This window comes from Episyrphus balteatus, chromosome 1, assembly GCF_945859705.1.
Source record: "Episyrphus balteatus chromosome 1, idEpiBalt1.1, whole genome shotgun sequence".
Classification (NCBI taxonomy): Eukaryota; Metazoa; Arthropoda; class Insecta; order Diptera; family Syrphidae; genus Episyrphus; species Episyrphus balteatus.
In genome coordinates, this window is record NC_079134.1 from 67,826,486 (window position 1) to 67,850,037 (window position 23,552).

Sequence of the window (23,552 nt, forward strand, 5' to 3'; positions counted from 1 at the left end):
AAATTTATTTAAATGAATTAAAACTTTTTCTGAGCTTTATTTATTTGTTCTTTTCTTAACCACAATAGCTCAGAAAAAGTTTTTAATTCATTTAAATTATTTTTTTTTTTTTTTAATTATTTTTTTTTTAATTCACTCAGTTTGTTTATTTTTTTTAATTACTTTCAGTAGCCTTTTTTATGAAATAAAACTTATTTTTTTTATAAAAATAAACTGGGCTTTAATAAAAAACACAAAAAATTAATACTCATTAACGTGTTTTTTTGACTTAAATGATATGAAAGTGTAAAAAACAACTTAAAAAACGAAGAAAATTGTGTTTGATGCAAAATTGTGGAGAAACGGTTGTCCGCAGAAAAAAAAGTTTTGAGACAAACTAAAACTGTAATAAATTCTTGATTGGTTGTAAAAAAAATTTTTCATATCAAACGTAGTTTGGCAAAGATAAAGCCAGATAAGGGAAAAGAGAACAAAAATCATACAAACCGTGGTAACTCGAAAACGGGACGAAAACGAGAAAATTACCTCTTAAGTTTTTCGACTTAAAATTACCTCAGGAATCCATGGTTTTCGTTTGGGGCGGTGACTGTGGGACACCCTGTATACTATAGTTAACTTCAAGTTGTTCATTTAATTGAAAATGTAATCAAAAAAATAAATTTTTCAATGAAAAAACAAAAATATATACAATTATTGACATTTTTTTCTTTTTCTGAAAATTATGTGAAGTTCAATTGACATTTAAGCAAAATAAATTCTTATTCAGGCTCTAAACAACCTAAAAACGCGTTTAGCTTATACAACCTTTATTAAACCTTGCATAAATATTATAAATCACAATTTTTTGTTTAAATACATTATAAAGAGTACATAATGCTATGTACTCTCTATGATGAGTTTTTAAATAGGGCTGTATTTGTTTTATTATTTGTAACTCTATATTATAATTATTATGATTAAGTGGTATAGAAAGCAATCTATATATGTATATGGTTATAAAATGTAGACATTTTATGGGAGTATGGATGAAGTGAGTTGTTATGTATGATGGTATCACTATGTGTTGGCTTATGATAAATGTTAAACTCTAATTTATTACTTTTTCTGCTTATAGTAAGGTCTAAGAAATTAATTTTATTATTTTTCTCTAGTTCTATTGTAAAATTTATATTTTTATGTAAACTGTTAATGTAATTGAAAAACATATCTAATTGTCTTGTGGTGCCTGTCCAACAACAAATTATATCGTCAACATAACGATACCAAAATAGTAAATTTTTGCTCATAGGGTTCTTCATAATTTCTACTTCTAAACTATTCATGAATATTTCTGCAAGTAAAGGACTGATAGGGTCACCCATTATCAAACCATCACTAGAGCTAAACAACTTATTTTGAAATTGAAAGTAATTTTGTTTTAAACAAACATTTTAAACTTTTAAAATTTCTGTTGATGTTGGGTAACTAATTTCATTTTTATTTAATAACATGTGAATAATCTGCTGTACTTCTTGGACTGGCACACTAGGAAACAAATTTTCTACATCAAATGAGATTTGCATTTGGTGGAATATTTATGTTCTGTAGGTTGTTAGTTAACAGTATAGAATTTTTAATACTATGGGTTGAAATAAACTTGGTATGATATGAGATGAGATCTATTAATTTCTTAGATAATTTGTAAGATGGTGAGCTATTAAAAGATACTACAGGTCTAATGGGGTTATTGTTTTTATGTAGTTTGATTAATGAATATAATTTTGGAGGTTGTGGATTCATCTGGACTATAGAGTAATATGGAAATTGGGATAAAATGGAACAGTTTTTTTGTAAATTAAGGATTTCTTTCTAATATTTCATTGTTGGATCGTCTTTCAACACAATGAACGTTTTAGTATTTAGAAAATCTAATGTTTTATTAATATATTGGTTTTTATGTATTGTTATGATTGTTTGACCTTTGTCTGCATGAGTTACAATAATATCATTAGAATTAATTTTCTTATTTAAATTAAAAGTCATATTTCTGTAGTAATAATGTAATTTATTAATCATTAAACTATTGTCGAACTTTATAATATTTGTTAAATCATATCTTTCTTTTTGTATATTGTTTTTAAGGTTTTCAGGTAGGACATTTGAGTTACATAAAATTGCTTCACATTTAATAGCTAAGTTTTCTTTTAATTTATTTGATTTATCAATGTTAAAGTTAAATTTAAAACCCTTTTCTAAAATTCGCTTTCTTCTTTTGAAAAATTTACGTTTGATAAATTTACAAATCTATGGTAAAACTCATGTTGCGAATACTGATTGTTTAAATGATCAGTATTTATATTATTATTATCTTTTTTCATTAAACTTTTTAAATTAATAATTTTATTTTTTTGTTTAATGTATTTTTTATGTATGATATCTTGAATTTTAGATCCTATTTCATTATCTACAACATTGAATTCGATAAAATGAAGTCTATATAAAAGTTCTGTGTGAACTACCTTAAGATAGTGTACGTATCAAGATATGTACACAAGACATTTGGTTCTATAACGAGTGCATAAAACATCAACTTGTTCCGAAGTATATAAATATTAAAACTAACTTCAATAACACATCATCAAGAAAGGCAATAACAACAGCAGTTAGAAAATGGCTGTCAGAAGATAGAAGTAAGTCTTTTAATAAAAGAGACAGTTTAAGTGTTTATCTTAAAGTAGTTCACACAGAACTTTTATATAGACTTCATTTTATCGAATTCAATGTTGTAGATAATGAAATAAGATCTAAAATTCAAGATATCATACAAAAAAAATATATAAACAAAAAAATAAAATTATTAATTTAAAAAGTTTAATGAAAAAAGATAATAATAATATAAATACTGATCATTTAAACAATCAGTATTCGCAACATGAGTTTTACCATAGATTTGTAAATTTATCAAACGTAAATTTCTCAAACATAAAAAAAATCAAATAAATCGATTTTTTTAGTTTTTTTACTTTTTGGTTGTGTCTCTTATTTGGGATGAGATCGACATTAACCCCTTGTAGTCCCATGTGACATTTCTGTAACAAACCGAAAAAGATAGCCCAAAAGCTGTAAAAAAATATATTTTTATTCTTTTAAAGCTTCTTACATAATCTTTAAGAATTGCTTTATCGAAATAATGCGCCATATTTCTAACAAATATCACCAATAGTTTTTAATTGGCAGTTTATGTTGAAAGTTCGGCTTTTTTGGAAAACAAGCAAATTTATGTAAAAACTACGAAATTCAGAAAAAATATTTTTCTTGCGTAAACTAACGGGGTTTTATTTTTGGATTTTAGGAATGCGCCTAAAAATAAATATTAGATAGCTTTTTATTTGAATTTTTGCATTTATATACAAAAATAAATTATTTAAACTTTTTTTTTTACTGCGTAAATTTCGAAATAACTAAGCAAATAATGAATTCATTGAATTTTAAAAAAATACGTGTTTTATTATAGCTAAAGCCCTTTCGATTTACATTAATTATTTTAAAATTTACGATGTTGGGTTACAAGGGGTTAACATTGCTCTAATAAAAGATTGAACATTAAATTTTCTTTAAAATGCTGGTCTTAATAAATTTCTTCATTGAAAATTACCCGAAGTATGGCCATTTGAACCTATCTTTTTTTCGCAGATTCAGTTTTTCTCAAGTAAAAAAGAAACATTTGGGGGGTACGATAACTTAGCAACCAAGAATTGATAGCAGTTTTTTGTAGAAGGGCTAAATACAATAATTTTTTATTATGGCAGGGGGTGTCTATCCTCCCCCGTTTAGGCGGGAGGGGTAATTTTCTAAAAAAAAAATACTTAAAATCAAAAAATTTTATTAAAAAACAACGGCAACACTTACAGTTATGAACAACACTTTTTCGAAAGCTAAAATTATACACTTAATTTAAATTTTTAATCAATTGTTTTCAAAATAAATGAATGAGCATGGTAAAGAAAGTAGTTTTTCTATTTTTCTAGGAAAACAAGAAGGCATAGGAACATAATCATTTTCAGTGTTTGTTAAGAAATCAATTGAGGCTGTTTACTTTATCGATAAACTTCGTATTGAAATCCACAGTCTTTACTTTTTTTTAAACTTGTTTTTTCTTAAATTTTGGCTTTGAAATCGTTTATTTCGAAATACTCGCTTTAAATAAATTCATTTTAAAATTTAAATTAAGTGTATAATAGCTTCCGAAAAAAGTATCGTTCATAACTGTAAGTGTTGCCGTTGTGTTTTAATAATATATTTTGATTTTAAGTATTTTTTTTAAATTACAACTACCGCCCTCCCATAGTAAAAAATGATTGAATTTAACAATTCTACTTTCCCCTCAAATGTTTATTTTTTACTTGAGACAAACTGAATCTGCGAAAAAAAGATAGGTTCAAATGGCCATACTTCGGTTAATTTTCAATGAAAAAATTTATTAAGACCAGCATTTTAAAGAAAATTTAATGTTCAATCTTTTATTAGAGCAATGTTAATGTCGATCTCTTACCAAATAAGAGACACAACCAAAAAGTAAAAAAACTAAAAAAAATGGATTTTTTTTTGATTTTTTTTATGTTTGTTTTGACTGTTTTGGTAAGGAAATTTTTTTTATCAATTTAAAAAAAAAAACATTATTATTATAGGAAATTTAATTCCCTACAAAATGTGTTAAGTGCAATATCTCAAAATTATGCTTTGTTTACGAGATATATTGAAAAAAAAACAAAAAGGGGGCTTTTGCACACCTATCTTCAGTTTCCACCCTCTCATTTAATAGCGCTCCGCGGTTTTATCTTCTTTTATAACCCATTGAACGATTCCTGCAAAAAAACCCGTGAATGTCTTACTTCCTTTCTGAAAGACATAATCAATAGCCGTAATTTTGGCGTTGGTGAAAAAATAGAAGGTTTCGTAATTTTCAGTTTTCTCAAAAAGTAAAAGAGATTTTGACTTCTAATTTTCGGTGTTTGACTCAAAATATATAAGAGAAATACAAATTTAAAAAAAAATAGTACTTAATTGGGTAGATTTTTTGAAAATAAAACTGTACTTTTTTGAATTTTTTTTCAAAATTTTGTGTTTGAACATTTTTTTTTTCAAAAACTATTGATCAAAACACATTTATTTAAAAATCAGCAAGTAGTTTGAGTTTTTATCTTTGAAAAAAGCTATCGTTTATTATCGTAAGTGTTGCCGTTGTCTTAAAATATTTTTTTTTTTAATTTAAGGTCGATTTCCTAATTTTAAATTTTTTTGCACCTTCATGACAAATTCTACACATGTTCGCCACACTTACGGAAAGGCAGACCAGCGGTTTCTTGTATAACTCGGTGAAGACTATCTAGGGGTATGACTCTGAATACTAAGCAATTACCTGCAAACTTTAGGTCGCTGGCTCTCGGTCTACTTGTCTGCATTTGCGAGATGGCACTTTTTAGATAGAAGTTAGTATTATCTAAAATATGGTGTATAGGGGTGCCTATTGTTTCGCCTGTTTTTTTTACTTCGATTTCTGTTATTTCGTTTTTGACACAATTTTTTTTTATTAGTTCGCCATCCTTTATTTGGGTTTTCGTTTACTTCGTATTTCGATCACTTCGCCCAACTTTAACTTTGCCTTGTGTCTTCCTGATTTTTATTTATTTCGCATTTTCGTTACAAGTCCAATGTGTTGTTTCGCCAAGGTTCATTTCGCTTTTAGTTTATTTTGGCATCTGGTTATTCCGTCTTCAGTTTTGTGGATTGTTTTGGGTTTTGAAGACTTTTGGTTTAAAGATAGGCAAATCGTTATAATATAAGAGATCTGTTACTTTAAATTGTAACGAATTCGTTGTTTTTTTTCTTTTTTGGGCATTTTTAAAATCAACAGGCACTCAAAATGACGCGAATTATTCGCCACCATTTTTTTCGCCCATTTTTTTTGTGGATGTTAATAGCCTAAGGGCGTTAAAATTCGCACGAAGGCTATTAACATCCTCAAAAAAATGGAGAAACAATTCGCCTCATTCTGAGTGCCTGTTAATTTTAAAAATGCCCAAAAAATAAAAAAAAACAACGAATTCGTTACAATTTAAGGTAACAGATCTCTTATATTATAACGATTTGCCTATCTTTAAACCAAAAGTCTTCAAAACCCAAAACAATCCACAAAACTGAAGACGGAAAAACCAGATGCCAAAATAAACTAAAAGCGAAATGAACCTTGGCGAAACAACTCATTGGACTTGTAATGAAAATTCGAAATAAATACAAATCAAGAAGACACGAGGCGAAGTTATATGTCGTTTTCCAAAATTCAAGGAGTGACACTCCTAGCTATATAATCACTCCAAAAGGAGTGATTTCAAATTCCAAAATTAAAAAAGGAGTGAATTTTTGGAGTGAATTCTTCACTCCCAAAATTTTGAGGGAGTTACGGAGTGATTACCAATACTTCTACATTTGACTTCATGTACTGCTTGTCAAATTGTTGGGTGGTTGTTTTAATTTTTTTTTGTGAAGGAAATTATATTTATTTACAAAAAAATTCAATAAAGTATTGTAAAAAATCACTAAAAGTGAATTTAAAAGATTGTGTTATTATTTTATTCATTATTTCGTATTACAAACACATGCAAAGCAAACGTCAAATCACTCCACTTGTCAAATTCTTCGTGAACAAATTCCAAAATTGCACGAAAAAGGAGTGATTCACTCCCGTAATTTTGGAAAACGACAATAGTTGGGCGAAGTGATCAAAATACGAAGTAAACGAAAACCCAAATAAAGGATGGCGAACTAATCAAAAAAAATTGTGTCAAAAACGAAATAACAGAAATCGAAGTAAAAAAAGCGAAACAATAGGCACCCGCCTAAGGGCGTTCAAATTCGCGCGAATTTTAACGCCCTTAGGCTATTGACATCCACAAAAAAAAAATGGGCGAAACAAATGGTGGCGAAATAATTAAAGTCCAAGTGAACCAAAGGCGACATAATTCCAAAACGAAATAATGAAAAAACCAAGTAATAAATAACAAAATAAACTAAAAACGAAGTCATAAGAAAACGGGGTATACTTTTGTCAAAATAAGAAAAACGAAATAAATAAAAAACTAAACAACAAAAATACGAAACAATAAAATAGCGAATCGACTTAGACGAAACAATCAAAAACCGAAATAAGAAAAGCGAAACAAACCATACCCGCCGAGGCTAGTCAAAATAAGCCTTTGGCTGTTTCAAGCCTGGCTGCGGTTATGTCTCTATGTTTAAAATTAGGGAGTAAAAATACTTTAATGCTACTTTTAACTAGAATGCAAGATCTTGGTCACCTTTGTGTGTTGCATACAGTATGTAGTATCCAGGAGTCCTTAGTCCCTTCACCATGGATTTAACAATCCACGGTTCTTGGATAAGGACGATGTCATCCGCTTGTTGTGTTAGGCGTAGGATTAGGGAGGCCAAAGCCTTGATGGAGTGCTGAAGGTTAGCCGTATCATTTTGGCTAGATAGATCAACCTCCAACACGGTGATGTCGTCGTCCTCCAACTCAGAAGATGAGTTTAAAAGATCATCCTCATTCAGAGGACTAATATCAAAGTCTAACAAACTGTCGACGTTTTGGAGAAGACTACTATCATAAACGGTTTGCTATTACCCTCTTTATCGTGAGGGTATTAGCAGACCAGTGATGAAGATGATATTAGGCGTGTTTTTTTGGCATCGCTCTCTGCAGCCAAATTCGATTTCCCAAAAAAACGTTTCCGCAGTTGCCCATCCGCAGCTGTCAGATAATAAAACAACAACAAAAAAAAAAAAATTTAGTTCAAGATTATTTTTTAGTAGTTTTTACGCATAATTAATTTATTTTTTGAAACGTAAGAAATAAAACAAAATGAATTAAATTGCTGAAAATGGTTTTTCCTGATTTTCAATTTGTACATCCATCTGCATTTGTTCAAAGTTTGATTTTTTTATTTTGGTTTTGCTTTCGTATAAGTTTTTGACATATTGGGATATGGTTGTAGATTTGTGGTCAGTCGTCGTTCATGAAATTGAAGTTTTTATAGGTGGCCCGTTTATATGCAGAGTCGAACGATCGAAGTTGAAATTCGTATGTGAAATGTGGAAGACTTGTTTTAATTTTGACAATAGGGGTAAAAATTTGTATAAATAACTTGTATAAATAACTAAACTTTGTATAAATAAAGCAGAAAAATAAAAAAAAATAATTAAATAGAGTTTCTAGCTTGAATACAAACTTTTTCAAAAACTAGTCCTTTTCTAAGTGTGTTTTTTTATAAGGAGAGAGGTGTTGTATGGCCTGTAACTTTTTAGTTAATTGTCAAATGCATGACTTTAAATTGTGGTTGTATCCTTATTAAATTTTAATCATTCAACACTCTTGTTTGAACAAAATAACGGTTGTTTTCCTATAAAGTAAGGACTTTGTCAGTTGGTGAAACATGTTTTTTGACATAAAAACCAGACAAATACCGATTTCTATCGCTTCCTCTTGTTCGAAATTGTTTGAATTGTCGTGAAATATTTGACATATTATTAAAACATTCTGTGTATATAGATTTTCGAGACTGGTTACCGTTATATTTATTAAATATGTTGAGCTGAATGTTCTGAGGGACCTGCTTTCGAAACATTGTTACAATGAAACATTCCACAAGTCTTAGTTGAACCAAACTAATGAACAACACTTGTTATAATAAGTTTATTCAATTTCATTCCAAATCTACCCGTAAAACTGCTTTTTACCAATATTATGTAAAAATTTAGGACAAAGTTGCATATGTTTTGCACAGACAAATTCAACGATTTTTTGTTATTTTATTTTTAAAACCCATTGAAGAATGATTTTTTTTATAAAAAGTTTAGAGATACAAAGTATCTCTCAGAGCGTTCCCCCATATAAATTGCAATACTCATTTATGAGCGGAAGCAGGCAAAAAATAAATAGGAAATAGTAAGTTGAAGCAGTTGCAAATGTTTTGCACAGCACTGTACATTTACATAGACAAGAAACTTTAAACTGAAAAGAACTGTGTTTAGGTGTTTTTCGGCGTTCGGGATCGGAGAGAATCAGAAAGTTTCGGAATTGATTACGTTTCTCTTTATTTTAAGGTTTTCCAAAATTGGCAACACGCACAAATGCAACTAACAAAACGCCGAAATAAGATAGAATTGACTGGAAGAAACGACCAAATGCAAGAGGAAGTTAATGAGGTAAGTTGTTTCTATATATCTTTGATTAGTTTCAAAAATGTTCTTGTTACAGTGGGAGGCAAAAGTTCAAAGATGCCAGAAAGAATTCGATGACATATCAATAACTATTAAAAATGAAATGGATCGATTTGAAATAACAAGAATTAAGGAAATTAAAACAAGTGTCCTTAAATATGTTGAAGATCAAATGGCACATCAACATCAGGTAATTGCTTGGAATATTTATCCCGATAAGAGTATAATACCTTTTTCACACCGAATCAAAATCAAGATTTCCAGCAATAACTTCTAAATCAAATCTAAATCTACTAGATTTTCTCATACATTTCAACTTTCATAATCTTGTTCATAGTCTAGATTACGACTAAATCTCCTCAAAAAAACCAATTCGTCTTGTTAGCAGAAACACATTTGTTAGACTTGTGTAACAGTTCACACCTAGTACAAACTAGGTGTCGTGTTTAACTGCATTGTAATCAGATTGGTACTTTTTCTGGTAAATAATCACAACAAACACCAAAATATGACATTTTTTTGTGCAAGGGTTATTGGTGTGAAAGGGTTATAAAATTTTAATTTTTGTTTAAAAATGTTTGTGTCTGAAAAATCATTGATGTGAATACAAGACGTAATTTGATATCATTATATAAAAAAGGACATATTGACCTATACGCCGTGTGTGAATAGGGTTAAATACTTACGTCGTTTTCTGAAAGTGTTTTATTCGCCTTGAATGGCACCAATTTCATCTTTAGCTCGATGAGTTAGACCTAAAAATTGACCATTTTAATGTAATTCTCGTTTCTGTTTTCAAATTCGAACGAATATTAGAACAGCCGTGTAAGACCAACATGAAATTTTTTTTTATTAGCTTGATGTATTAAAGGGTATAAAAAAAAATGCCATCCGATTGCACCTAACTACGCTAATCCTGCCAAGCTGCGGAGGGAAGACCTATGGTTTTCAAAGAAACTCACAGTCAAATTTTACTGCAAAAGTAAACTTTTCTTAAGCTCGATGAGTTAAGCGTTTCTGCAGCCACCGACTGCCAGCTCTTATAGTTTTGCAATTAATAAAATTTAATTAAATAATGTCTTTAAAAGTTCCACAAAATGAATATGAATATTTATTATATATGCTAATGAATATTCCTACAATTATAAAAAATTTGCTATTTCCCTCTTCATCATCTTCATCGTCGTCAAGTGATGAAGGTGGCAGTTATTTTTTGTCATGGTATAATTTGCAATATGGCGTCATAAGTTTACGATGTTTAGTTTGACAAAGTCAACAACAACTCCCAAGACTAACAACAACTTCAATAGAATAGTTATCAAAAACTTAGGAAGTCATATTTTTTTCTTTCATCTGATAGTTCTCGATACAGACTTTCTGCGCATGCTATTTGGGCCTATTCTTCCGTTTCTGTTATGAATTTTCTGTTATGAATCATAAAAGATATAAAAATAAAAGATCTTTTATAATTGGTATTTAGGAGCTCGATCTTTTATAAAAGTGTGTTATGAAACTTCGAAAAGGAAAATCTGCTATAAACAAAGCAAACAGAACTTAAATCTTTTATCATCTGTCATTCCCAAAAAAAAAAAAAAAAAATCAAAATGTGGAATGTGTTTACCAAGCAAAATTGTGTTTATTCCTATAAGTACAGATAAAATAAGCATTTATAAAAGAAAAAATTGTTACACTCCTGAAACTTGGCAAAAAGTTTCCTTTTGGAGTAAGAACCAAGCATAAAAAAAAGTCTATAAGAAAAAGTTGGTTGGAGAGTGTTTTTTCGCGGACAAGAGGCCCCCTCCTTGAAGGTCGAAAATATAGTGAACAAAATTGTTTGTCGAATATTATCACATGACACATGTTTTGAAAGTATTTTATGCTGAATATTTGATGCTGAATCTAATGTCATAAAAATAAAGTCAATACAATTGCTCCAAGAAAAGTTATAGCCCCTTAAAAATAAGGGTGCTTGTTTTTCGACTTCAACAGGTAAAATATAACCGAAACCCATGTTAAAAACATGCTACACTGATGAAATTCAGGATGAAGGTTTTAGATAAAAAAGGGACAAAGGATTCATAAAGTTCTTAAAATGAATTTTTGGTGCAAGGGTGTTTTTTTGATGGGTTGAGTTATGTGTGAGAAAGGTATCATAACAGCTGACTTAAATTTTATTAATTTTTAAAACTTGGTGAAAAAGTTTTGTTTGTACCTAATAAGTATTAAGAATCTATAAAGTGTACAAAATTATTTTGATTGAAAGGTTGTTTTGTTTTTTTTTTTGAAATGATGAAATTCGGAAATATGACCATACAAACTGGGAAAAAATTGATACACCAATAAAAATTGGTAAAAATGTTTAATTTATAACAGAAACTAAGAATCTGAGCAGTCGTATTTAAGGTTAAAGGGTGTTTTTTTTTTTGTTTTTTGGGAAATAAAGAAAATCCGCAATAAGTCTGATAAAATCAATGCTATAAAAGTTACCCCTTACGAAATTTATTAAAAATGTTGTGTTTCCTATGGGAATGACGTTTTTTTTTTTGTTTGGGAAATAAAGAAAAACCGCAATAAGTCTGATAAAATCAATGCTATAAAAGTTACCCTCACGAAATTTATTAAAAATGTTGTGTTTCCTATGGGAATGACGAATAAAACAAGTGGATACATTTTTTTCATGGCAAAGGGTGTTTGTTTTAAGTGTGGAGAAAATATGGGTATATTTGAAAAAATGAGTAATACAAGAGTAGTATTAGTGGTACCCAATTGAAATTCAGCAATTATTTTACTTTTGAGATTAGAAACAAGAGTCTAAAGTGTCTATAAGAATATCGTGGTTAAAAGGGTGTTTTTTTGAGTGTAAACAAAAATGATGGGCAACCATAATGAAATTTGGTAAAAAAATTGATTTTGGGATAGAAAGAAAGATTAAAGAGTTTTCATAAAAAAAATTTGGTGAAAGGGTGTTTTTTTCGAAAAGACAGTATAATCTGTAATTGGTCCCAAAAAGCCAAGATTAATTTTGTTTTTGGTTTTGATGACCATTTAAATGTTTATACCATAACTTCTTAAACGTTTTATACGAATATTTTGCTTTCTGGGACCAATTACAGATTCTACTGTCTCTTCGAAAAAAAAAAACCTTTCACCAAAAATTTTTTTTTATGAAAACTCTTTGTTCTTTTTTTCTATCCCAAAATCAATATTTTTACATAATTTCATTAGGGAGGCCCATCATTTTTGTTTACACTAAAAAAAAAAACACCCTTTTAACCACTATATTCTTATAGACACCTTAGACTCTTGTTTCTAATCTCAGAAGTAATATAATTGCTGAATTTCAGTACCACTAATACTACTCTTGTATTATACTCATTTTTTCAAATACATATACCCATATTTTCCCTACACCTAAAAAAAATACCCTTTACCATGAAAAAAATTTATACACTTGTTTTATTCGTAATTCGGGAAAGAGAACATTTTTAAAAAATTTCGTAAGGGTACCATTTATACCACTGTTTTTATCGGACTTATCGCGGATTTTCCCTATTTCTAAAAAAAAAACACCCTTTAACCTAAAATATTTGTGTAGACTGCTTAGATTCTTTTCTGCTATAAACTAAACATTTTTACTAATTTTTATTGATTTCTGAATACTTCCGAATTTCATCATTTCTTAAAAAAAAAAACAATTCCTTTCACTCAAAATAATTTTGTACACTTTATAGTGTTATAAATCTTTTAACGCGAATTTAGGTTGATTATATTACTTTTACGATGGCAGATTTATATCTGCAAAACACAAACACAAAATAAACAAAACGAGTTAAAATTATAAAAAAGAAACAAAACGTGATGTGCACAATCCGGTGTGCTTCAAGAATGACAATGAAAATCGATAAAAAATGAAAAGTCTACAAGAAAAAGATTTATAACTGACAGCAAATTAGTGCCCTTAGCTCAGATTTGGGGTGGGCTCTTTTTTATTGGAGACTTTTTACTAAGTCTAGTACTTTTTTATACTTAATAAAAAAATGTATTAAAATAGAATTAAATTAAAAAAACACAAATTCAGGGTGTTAACTGAAATGGGCGCCAGGAAACTTTTATGGTAGTTTACCAAACCGTACACTGAAAAATAAATCGTCTTCGAATGATATAAAAGATTAAGTATTTTAATTTGAATTCTTTTGATATCTACGAAACCTTAGATAACCAGCTTTTTTAATTCCCCAGATTCTATCTCCTGACTCTGAGATCTCCTTCTAGACAATACTTTTTCTTCTGAGCTTATTTTTCCCCTCTGGAAAGTGTTCAGCTCACTCCTTTTCCAATTTAAAAAATCCCCAACTGGGCTTTTCTCAAACACCTCTTTTTCACAAAACTCAAAGATTCGTAAAAAAAACCTAATTCGCCAAAATAATTTTAAGCTAACTTTTTTCGTTCCAACTAGTTTATTGGGCTTTCAAAAAGTGACCATAAAAATGGCGGGTGAAGCTCATCCATGAGGTGACAGCATATAGCCATCCTACTCAGATCTTTTTGCATGGTGTTCTCTTTCGGACATTCAGCAACATCTAGCCCATTGGCTGAGATTTGCGTCCAACTAGATACAACCATCGCACGCTATCCCGTGCATTGATGAACATGATCACCAATAGCTCAGTGGACGCATTCAACCCTTTTCCGTCAATTCCAATATAAAAAAAGTAAGCGAAAAACTATTTTATATAAACTCGCAAAGTCCCCATTCCAAAACTAATAATTTGGAGAAAGAGTATTTTCGTCGAACGGAATCTACACCATTTTCCTTCTAAAATGGTGAGATAGAATCTGACGGATTTTGCTAAAATTAATCTACTTTAAGCCCGTGGACCTTCGCGCAGATAAACAGGGGATAGGAAATTCATGAACCGGGTGATTTTTCTTTTATGTTGCCGCCACATTAGGGTGGGCACTCAGCCATACTAAATTTAGGTTGGGTGTACTATAATTCACACCTTCGTTGGACATGGGTAAATACTTCATGCCTTTTAAATCCTGTGTGACTCATCTCTCACAAAAACTCCAATTATAATTATTTGAATATGTATTGGATCGCCCGTCCAAATATTATGGTAGGTATGTTTGTTTATGAGACCGCCTGTCCCAATGATATATTATAAGTATTTATTAATCGGAACGCCTGTCCAACAATTGTATATGGATAGGTTTTAACCACCATTTACACCATTATTTATAAAACCTGTTTGTGTTGCATTTCCTAAATACTCAGAGAGTAAACTTCTGGCTGATGGCCCAGGTCAGAGAGAGACAAGTAAATATGACACCCCATCTTTTCTCCCGTCTTCGACCGATTATAGTGGAGATGGGTCCGAAATAGTCGATCCCAACAAACGTGAAAGGACGTTCAAAAACTGCCAATCGTGCTGCAGGCAAGGAAGCCATCAGTGGAACTGTTGGTGACGAGTAGTAGTTCTTACATCGTTGGCAATTTTTCTGCACTGTTTTGTAGAGCACGCGTAAGCGCGATATGTAGAACTTGCCTCTGATCTTATTGATTATGGTCTCATGTGACACGTGATGGTGCTCCTCGTGATAGTAGCGTACAATAAGAAACGTCACATGATGACTTTTTGGTCGTCGCTATTATTGAGATTTTCTGCTCTACCCTGAGCTCTCAAGATACCAAAAGAATCTAAGTAAACGTTCAAAGAAATTTGTTTTGAATTCTTTTTTACGATCTTACCCTGCACTAGGTCGGCTACTTCTTGGCTGTATTGGCTCATCTGTGCGCATTGGTAGAGTTGAAGCCTTGCATTTTGAAGCATTTCAAATGAAATTAATTTTGAACTTGGGTCATCTTTAGTTATTATAGCATGGAGTCTTGTGATGTATAGATGAAATGTTGCTACTGCCCTGTAAAGTCATGGTATAAAAAGAGAATGTACAGTTGTGTTCATAATAATAGCAGTGCTGCCCAAATAAAACAAAAAGGCTAATATTTTCAACGTTATAATATTTTTCATAAAACCTCAAATAGCAAATTAAAGTATTTTATTAATATTACCAGAAAAAATTAAAATTGATTTTTTACCGTTGCTTTTGTCACGGATACATCCATTTTAAAAATTTGTGGTTGTTCACAAAAATAGCAGTGTATAGCATTTTACTGCAACTATAAGGCAAAAAGTAAGAAAACTATTAAAAGTTGTATGAAAGTGCGTTAATTATTAAAGATTACCATTAATACTTTGTGGATTAACCATTATTTTAATTACTGGAATTCATCTTCGGGGCATAGAGTCCATTTAAATTTGACACTTCTCGACTGGTATTGAAAACCACGAATCTCACACTACCTGCCACAAATCTTTCGAATTTTTTGGTTTCACCTCACGGACCTCATCTTTTACATTCCCCCATAAGTTTTCAAAGGGTTTAGGGTCGGGGGATTGTGCGGGCAACTTCCTAGCGCATACCTTTTTCTTCTTAAACCATCATTTTGACGCTTTCGAAGTACGCTTTGGGCCATTATCTTGTCGTATACCCAAACCAAAGGCATATCCTCTTTAGCATAGGGTAACATAACCTCCTCGAGCATTTTTACGTACTCCAGAATACCCTTGATGGGCCCTGATGGGATTAATAGGCCCAACACCGTTGTATGAAAAGCATCAGTTTCGCTCTGACATGCTTCACCGTTTTCACGGTGTATCGTGGATCGTTTGATGCATTTTTTGGTCTTCTCACATACTCCCGACGACCTTTGGATCCCAAGAGGAGTATGTGAGAAGACCAATAATTGTCTAAAAACCCTTAAAGCTAGAATCCATGGGCGGCGAGCACCCCAGACATAGTAAGAAAATTTCTCAGGTATGTTTTCAGGTGTTATCAATGAAAATATTGATCAATTCAGGGTTAATCCAATACTGTATTACTTTATTGTATTCTTATTTAAGTCTGAATGTTAAAAAAATAATTGGCGAATGATTAATGTTTCATAAATTAATTTATCAACAAGTCCAGCCACGTAAAAACAGAAAATAAAGAGGTTTTTTAGAAAAGAGTAGTTTTGGGTTTTTGTTAATTTCTCAAAAACGACAAGATATTTTTGAATACGGTGTTCATTTTTTGTTTCAAAACAAATAAGAGCATCGAATTTCAAAAACTAAATTAGTACTTAATCACATAAAATTTTGAAAAAAATTAGTTTGAATTTTTTTTTTCCATTTTTTTTTTTTTAAATTAATTTTTCAAAAACTGTGCCATAAAATGGCTTTGTTCAAAATTTTTATAAAAGACTAGGGTTTTGGCTTTACAAAAAGGTATACCACGTTATTGTAGGTATAACCGTTCATTTTTAATAATTTTTTTCCAAAATAAGTCAATTTTTTTTTTAATTGCCCCTCCCGGCTAAACGAGGGGGAATAGACCCCCCCTCCTATACAATTTTTTTCTTGTCTCAACCTAACCTACACGCTCTAGCTTTTTGGCACATTACTCCTGAATCACCCTGTATATCAAAGGCATTATATTCCAAATTTGAAGCAGTAAAAAAGACAACAAAGTTACAAATTTTTGAGACGCCATATGGGCCCACTGTGCGATGTACCAGCGGGGAATTTCGACCGATTTTATTGTTGGTAGAAGAGATTTCCACTTGCATAGAACACCATTGGGAAGTTCTTCATCCCAACCAATGTTGGAACGCCAGACTTCTTGCAGGAGGATCTTCAAGCCGATGGTATAGCAGGCAATGAAGCCGAGGGGATCGAAAATTGACATGAGCACTTTTAGGGTCTCTCGTTTAGTTGGTACAACATGCTCATACAATAGGGTAAGGTGATACAACAGTGCGCATTTTAGACAAAACACCAAATAAAACAATAACAAAAAGAATTTAACTACTTTTATATATAGTTTTTAGTTTATAATCAAAGCAACGAAAAAAACTTAAAACTGGTAACAAAAATGTATTAATCAATAGTTATAAACAAAATACCAGATTAGGTCATTTGCGCAATCTTATACACACTATTGTGTAAGAGTGCGCGGCTTAGTTTTTAAGAGTGCGCAGCTGCGTACAGGTGTAAGTTCGCACAAAAGTCGCAAATAAAACTGCCTAACTTTAAATAAACAGAGTACTTTTCAACCCATCACTCCTTGCATGACGAACAATCAATTTAGTCTTCGATTAATGGTTCCGAGAAAATTTCAATATTTCCTAGTTACTTTCATTCGCTTGTTTTTTGTAAAACTTGTATTTGGTTTCTTTTTGGTTGGAATTGCTTTTTCTAGCTGCTGTTTGCTGGTATATGGACAAATGCCAGTTATTTTGAAGCTTTGGATAGCATTTACTGCTCTTATAACCCGCGCACTCTTATACATCATCATGGTGCGCACTCTTACACGTTCAGACATGTAATCGAAGAATATATATGTATTTCACAATGCACTTTATCACCAATCTTACGTGTTACTCAAATGTTTCTTTTTGTCGACTTTTCAATGTCCCATACTTTGTTTATTGTTATTTTTTGTTGTTAAGCGGAAAATTCAATTTGTTTGGCAAGAAAAGTTGGAAAAAAAGTGCTAAAAAACTTAAACTTAACTAGCACCTCTGTTTACAAACAAATTTGCATAAAATTTTGACAGCAGATCAAACTCATTTAGATCTTTCCAAAATGAGTGCATTCAGTCGTATATTCCCTTTCAAACCGTAGAAAATCGCTTTGCGCACTCTTATCAACCGCGCACTCTTATACCATCCTACCCTACGTCAAGAATTCTCTCAGGGGATCCTAATGCCTTATGTTTGTATGATTTTGTAGACGAATGAATCTCTTTTACTTGATTCGCTAAGCGCAATGCATCTTTGGGAGTGTCAACGCTGTCGGTGAAGTCATCCACATAGTGATAATTTTTGATGGCTTCAACGGCTCTAAATTAACTTCCTTCAAAATGGTCTGCATTTTTATTGCGTATGTAATGAGGAATACAGGGAGCGCAATTGATTCCAAACGTTATGCGCTCATGACATAGGTACTAGGTTGCTCAGGTGGATCGTTTTTATCCCACCGTAGTACGTGCATGTCTTCATTTCTAACTTTGATTTGGTGGAACATCTCGGCTATGTCACCACAGATAGCTACTCTTCCGATTCTGAAGGCCAGTAAATTTTCCATCAAAGATGTCAGAAGATCAGGTCCGCTCAGCATAAAATCATTTAAAGAATATCTATACTCTATTCGGCTTATTGGGATTCATGGTTACGAAAATTGGTAAGTACCACACTGGCTTACAACTTACTGTCAAATCGGCTGCTGTCAACTTTCTTGCATATCCCTTCAGCCAAAGGTTGTCGATTTCAGCTTGCATCTTTTCCTTGAGCGCTGCTTCTCGTTTAAATTTTTTGTGGAGGCACATCAGTCTGTTGAACGCGGTGTTGTAACTATCGGGCATCTTTGGATTGTCATGTTGCCAGAGCAATCCTATCTCGTACCGGTTCATCAAAGGCTTACAGGTAGAATCCAGAATCTCCAATGCTCTTTTGTCTTCTTCGGAATATATGATGGACGATGATGATTCCAATGCAAAATAAGCTCTCATCTCTTCATGAAAGTCATCAGAGCGTTGAACACAGTCACAAGAATGCATGTTGAGGTGGTTGATTTGTTGATGGTTGGGCAAACTTCCTTGCAACGCCCATCCTAATCGAGTTTTCGTGGCGATTGGCTGGTTCCAGGAACCTTCTCGAACTTTAAGGGGCACTGCTAGTTTTCAGTTGTCTAATCCGATTAGAATCGTTGACCGTGCGTTCTGGTATGACTCAATTGGAAGACCAGCCAATTAAGGATACCTCTGATTGATTCTATACATGTCCAGTGATTGTATAGGAAGTGAAAGGTTTTCCACTGTGTGAACACCATGCAGAATATGTTTGGTTTCATTGTGTTGACCTGAGATCTTGAATAAAGTTTGCATCGAGGTTTCTTCAACACGGGTGGTGTCGCCAGTCAAGCGCAAACATAAAGATTTGTGAACACCAGCCAAACCTAGACTGTCGAAGACTTCTCTTTCCATTAAAGTCACATCTGAACCTTCATCTAGAAAGGCAAATGTGTTTATAAATTTATTTTTTGAATAAACGCGAATTGGAACAATGCGGAAGCAGGGTTTCTCCCCTTCGTCAACGTCACTGTGCGCGTTAACATTCACATGCCCACTCGGAGTAACAGAAAATTCATTTTCACTTACTTGCGCTGCAGGCTTGTGTAACAGGGGGTGATGCTTTGCTTTACAATTTTGAATCCCACATTCATTGTTGGTATAGCAATGTAGATTCAGGCACTGACGACACAATTTATTCGCTTTCAGCATCTCCCACTTTTGATTATATGCCATTTTGTCAAAAACAGTGAAGCGAGAAATTTTGTGATCGGTTCCGTTGCAGGAAACACAAAACGTATTCCCTAATGAATGTTGAACTTCTGTATGAGTATTTAAAACTCCGCTCTTCTTATATAAGAAGAACATAATTGCTTACAGTTAAAGAAAACTCAATTATATGCTCTAATTTATCTTTCGGTGGTGATAGTTTTCGCACCTTGTCAATCATACACTCTATAATTTGTTCCGGACGCCCAAAGTACATTTTTAAAGTTCGTATTATATCTGGAACTAGACTGGGCAAAAGACGTTTATTCCGAACAATTTCACGTGCCTTGCCTTTTAAACAAGTCTGCAGTCGAATTAGATTTTCCGCATCGCTGTAGCCGGCCATGGCAGTGCTGTTGTTGAAGCTGCTCGCTCAATAACAGCGGCCACTCTTCAGGATCACCATGAAATGCTGGTAAGTCTTTAGGGAGCACTTGTCTTGCTGCTATTTGCGCGGGTGATGGTCCGGAGACGAAGGTAGTGGCGACATCAGGGGAACTAAAGCAAAAGTTGTTTGACGAGGAGGGTGCATATACCCGAAGTGGATAAAATTTGGTATTTCTTTTGTAAACAACGCTGGTGCAACTTTTTTTCTTCTTCAAGGATTTCCATTTGCAGTTCTTTATTTAGAAGCGAAACATCAACACCGTTTGACAATGTTGCTGGCACACTTGTCATTTGCTTAGAAGCATGTTGTGGAGATGTTGCTAAGCCAGCTGTCATCTGCTGTGTAGATGTTTGTGGAACATGATGGAATTCGTTCAGCGATGTTTTAGGAAGTGCATTGGGAAATGAGTCGAAGTTGTTGTTGCGATTTGTTGACCATGTTATCATTTAAGGTGTATGTGTATACATTAGGGTGGGTCAAAAAAAATTGAAATTCTTTTTTTTTGATTTGGTACTCCGAAAAATCGATTGCTAGACACCTCCAGAATATACACACCAAATATGAACTCTTTATATAAATGGGAAGGTCCTCCGCTTCGCAATTTTCCATTTTTACATCAAGCTTCTAAACGGTTAAAGCAATCAATTTGATTTCAAGGAAGTTTTTATAGAAAGTTTAAACCCCTACAAGAGTATATCTTGCTAATTTGAAAATAATGAATTTTCAATGAATTAGAAAATTTTGAAAAGTAAAAAATGTATTTATAATTTTTTTAAATTTTGATTTCGAATTTCTTTAGAATGGTCAGATTAATGAAAAAAGTTAATAAGACATTTTTTGTGGAACAATCTATTTCCTACAAGAATATGTTTTGCGCGTTTGATTATTATAATTTTTCAATTTTTTACAAAATTAAGAACAAAAAACGAATTTTTAAAGATTTTCTCGATTTTTGGACCTCAAATATCTATTAAACGGTTAGATAAACGAAAAAAGTGTATAAGGCCTTTTTTGTAGAGTGTTCAATTTCCTACAAAAATGAAAATTGCGAAGCGGAGGACCTTCCCATTAACATAAAGAGTTCATATTTGGTGTGTATATTCAAGAGGTGTCTAGCAATCGATTTTTCGGAGTACCAAATCAAAAAAAAAGAATTTCGATTTTTTTGACCCACCCTGGTATACATACTTCTATACGGTTGATTAAATAAAGCAGTTTGTGTTGCGTTTGTATATGACGCTGTGGTGCCATTTGACGAATATGATGCCCATGTCTGCTGGTGTGGGAACAAAGGAACTACCGTTGGCGTTGTGAGTACAGGAATTGAACGGTATGGCAAAAGTTGAAAGTTCGAGTTTACCGAACTCAACGAAGTTCTATTAATTGCTTGATTTACGGTGCTCACCTGTACTGCTGTGCTCGCAGTACATAGCCTTGTTTCTGCATTATTCGGTATAATGTCTTGATGTAGGGTTGATGGAGATGAAGATGCTTGTAGATGGATTGTGAATCCTGACATGAGGCCAATATTCTGTACGGTCGGAGCAGCACTAGAGTTGGTAGTTGTTGTAACTGCACTAGAACTGGTAGTTGTTGTAACTAATCGTGAATTTATGCAGATTTCGCAATTCCAGCTGACATCAGCTACACCACTATTAACACCGACACATTCGAAATGATACCACTTATCGCAAGAATGACATTGTACCATTTGTTCTGTTTCACCTTCACTACACAAATTGCAGACAGGAACACCATCATCTTGTATTTTCTTTTTTGGAGGCATTTTCTTTTAGCGCGATTCCGATTAAGCTAGACTGAATTACCGTTTAATAAAATAATAAAATTGTTTTAAAGATTTGTTGGAGCCGAAATCTTATCAAAATTAAAGTATAAAGCCGACACAATTTTTAATAGCAATTATAAATTTATTTAACTTCAAAAATATAAATTATATTATGAACGCTTTAAAACAATTTGTGTTACTAACACAATATTGATTCTTCGACTGATTGATTTTACTTTTATTATCTCTGAACAACAACATCTTGAAGGTGCTACCACCAAGTGTTTAATGGCTAGATTTACAGTACTGTTTCACGGATGCCAATCCGATCATCAGACTCCTTTATTCCTTTTTGTATGTGGTGCTTAGTCTAGTAATTTTTTCATTTGATTTGAAAAACTTCTTCCGTCACACTTGAGTATTGAACCTAGACCAAGCGAGTTCAGAAGCCAGTACACTACGCACTGCGCTACCTCACCCACATGATAAGCTTCACCCAATTGCAGGTTTTCTTAGTTTATCAACATGCAAATGAATAGACAGCATTTTTACTAGCTGCTTCAAGTATGATTATTGTTATTCGGCTCTTTCATGTTTTTCTCCATACTCTTAGGCATAGCAACAATTCGTTTGCATATACGAAAGTAGGAAAGTGATTAGAAAGATGTTAGGCGCGGGCCCTGATTATTTTACATTAAGTGTCAGTTTTTTCGTATGTTTACATACTTGCAGTGACTGCTTTAAAAAAAAAAAACACTTGGTGGTAGCACCTTCAAGATGTTGTTGTTGTTCAAAGATTATAATGGAATTGACGGAATAAAAAGCAGTCACTGCAAGTATGTAAACATACGGAAAAACTGAAAAAGAAATATTTCTGTTTTAGACAGTACCCAAACAGACCTACATTAAGGTGGTTTCACATTGGTGCGTTGTTTTAAGATAGCATGTTAACTTTGGTTAACTTTCATTGTTTTAGTTATCTAAGTTTAGAAGTAAGATGTTTGTTTTATTACCATGAATTTTTTTGTTAAAATAGAATTTTTATAAAATCGAGTCTATTACTAAGGTCCAATCTTTTGTAAACACTTCTGATACCAATGAAATCTATCTTCGTCCTTTTCTCTCTTGAAAGAACATAAGAATTTGACAGTTCCTTTGCCATTTTACCAAGTTTTCACTTTTAGACGTTTACATTTTAGCATAAAAGGCCCTAATATTTTGTCGCACACCAAATGCCGCATGAAAAAGCGTTTTTCTTATGAGGCTCAGGGAAAACTAACAAAAACGTCTTTTTTGTTCCTTAAAGCCTTATCTACAATAAGCTAAAAAGTGAAAAAGTGAGAAATTTACAAAATTCAGTTTATTTATTTCTTTCTAGCGCTATTTGTTTTTGTTTATTAAAGCAAAAAATAAGCTTTCTGCATCATTATTTTTGATTTTAAGGTAAGAAAAACGGTCAAAAAATGAGTTTGAAAATTGTTTTTAATACAAAAAAGTGTCAGTTTTTTCGTATGTTTACATACTTGCAGTGGCTGCTATTTATTCCGTCAATTCCATTATAATCTCTGAACAACAACAACATCTTGAAGGTGCTACCACCAAGTGTTCAATGGCTAGAGTTACAGTACTGTTTCACGGATGCCAATCCGATCATCAGACTCCTTTAATCCATTTTGTATG

General features: G+C 32.2%; 1 protein-coding gene across 3 annotated transcripts in view; it reads left to right on the forward strand.

Moving 5' to 3' along the window:
- The window catches only part of LOC129907620 (sorting nexin-2), a 243,346-nt gene that overhangs the window by 95,891 nt on the left and 123,903 nt on the right, over positions 1 to 23,552 (forward strand). For all 3 annotated transcript variants that reach the window (XM_055983919.1, XM_055983921.1, XM_055983922.1), the window contains exons 7-8: positions 9,139 to 9,240; positions 9,293 to 9,445. In XM_055983919.1, the coding sequence (XP_055839894.1) occupies positions 9,139 to 9,240; positions 9,293 to 9,445 (255 nt within the window). The remainder of the gene's footprint in view (positions 1 to 9,138; positions 9,241 to 9,292; positions 9,446 to 23,552) is intronic.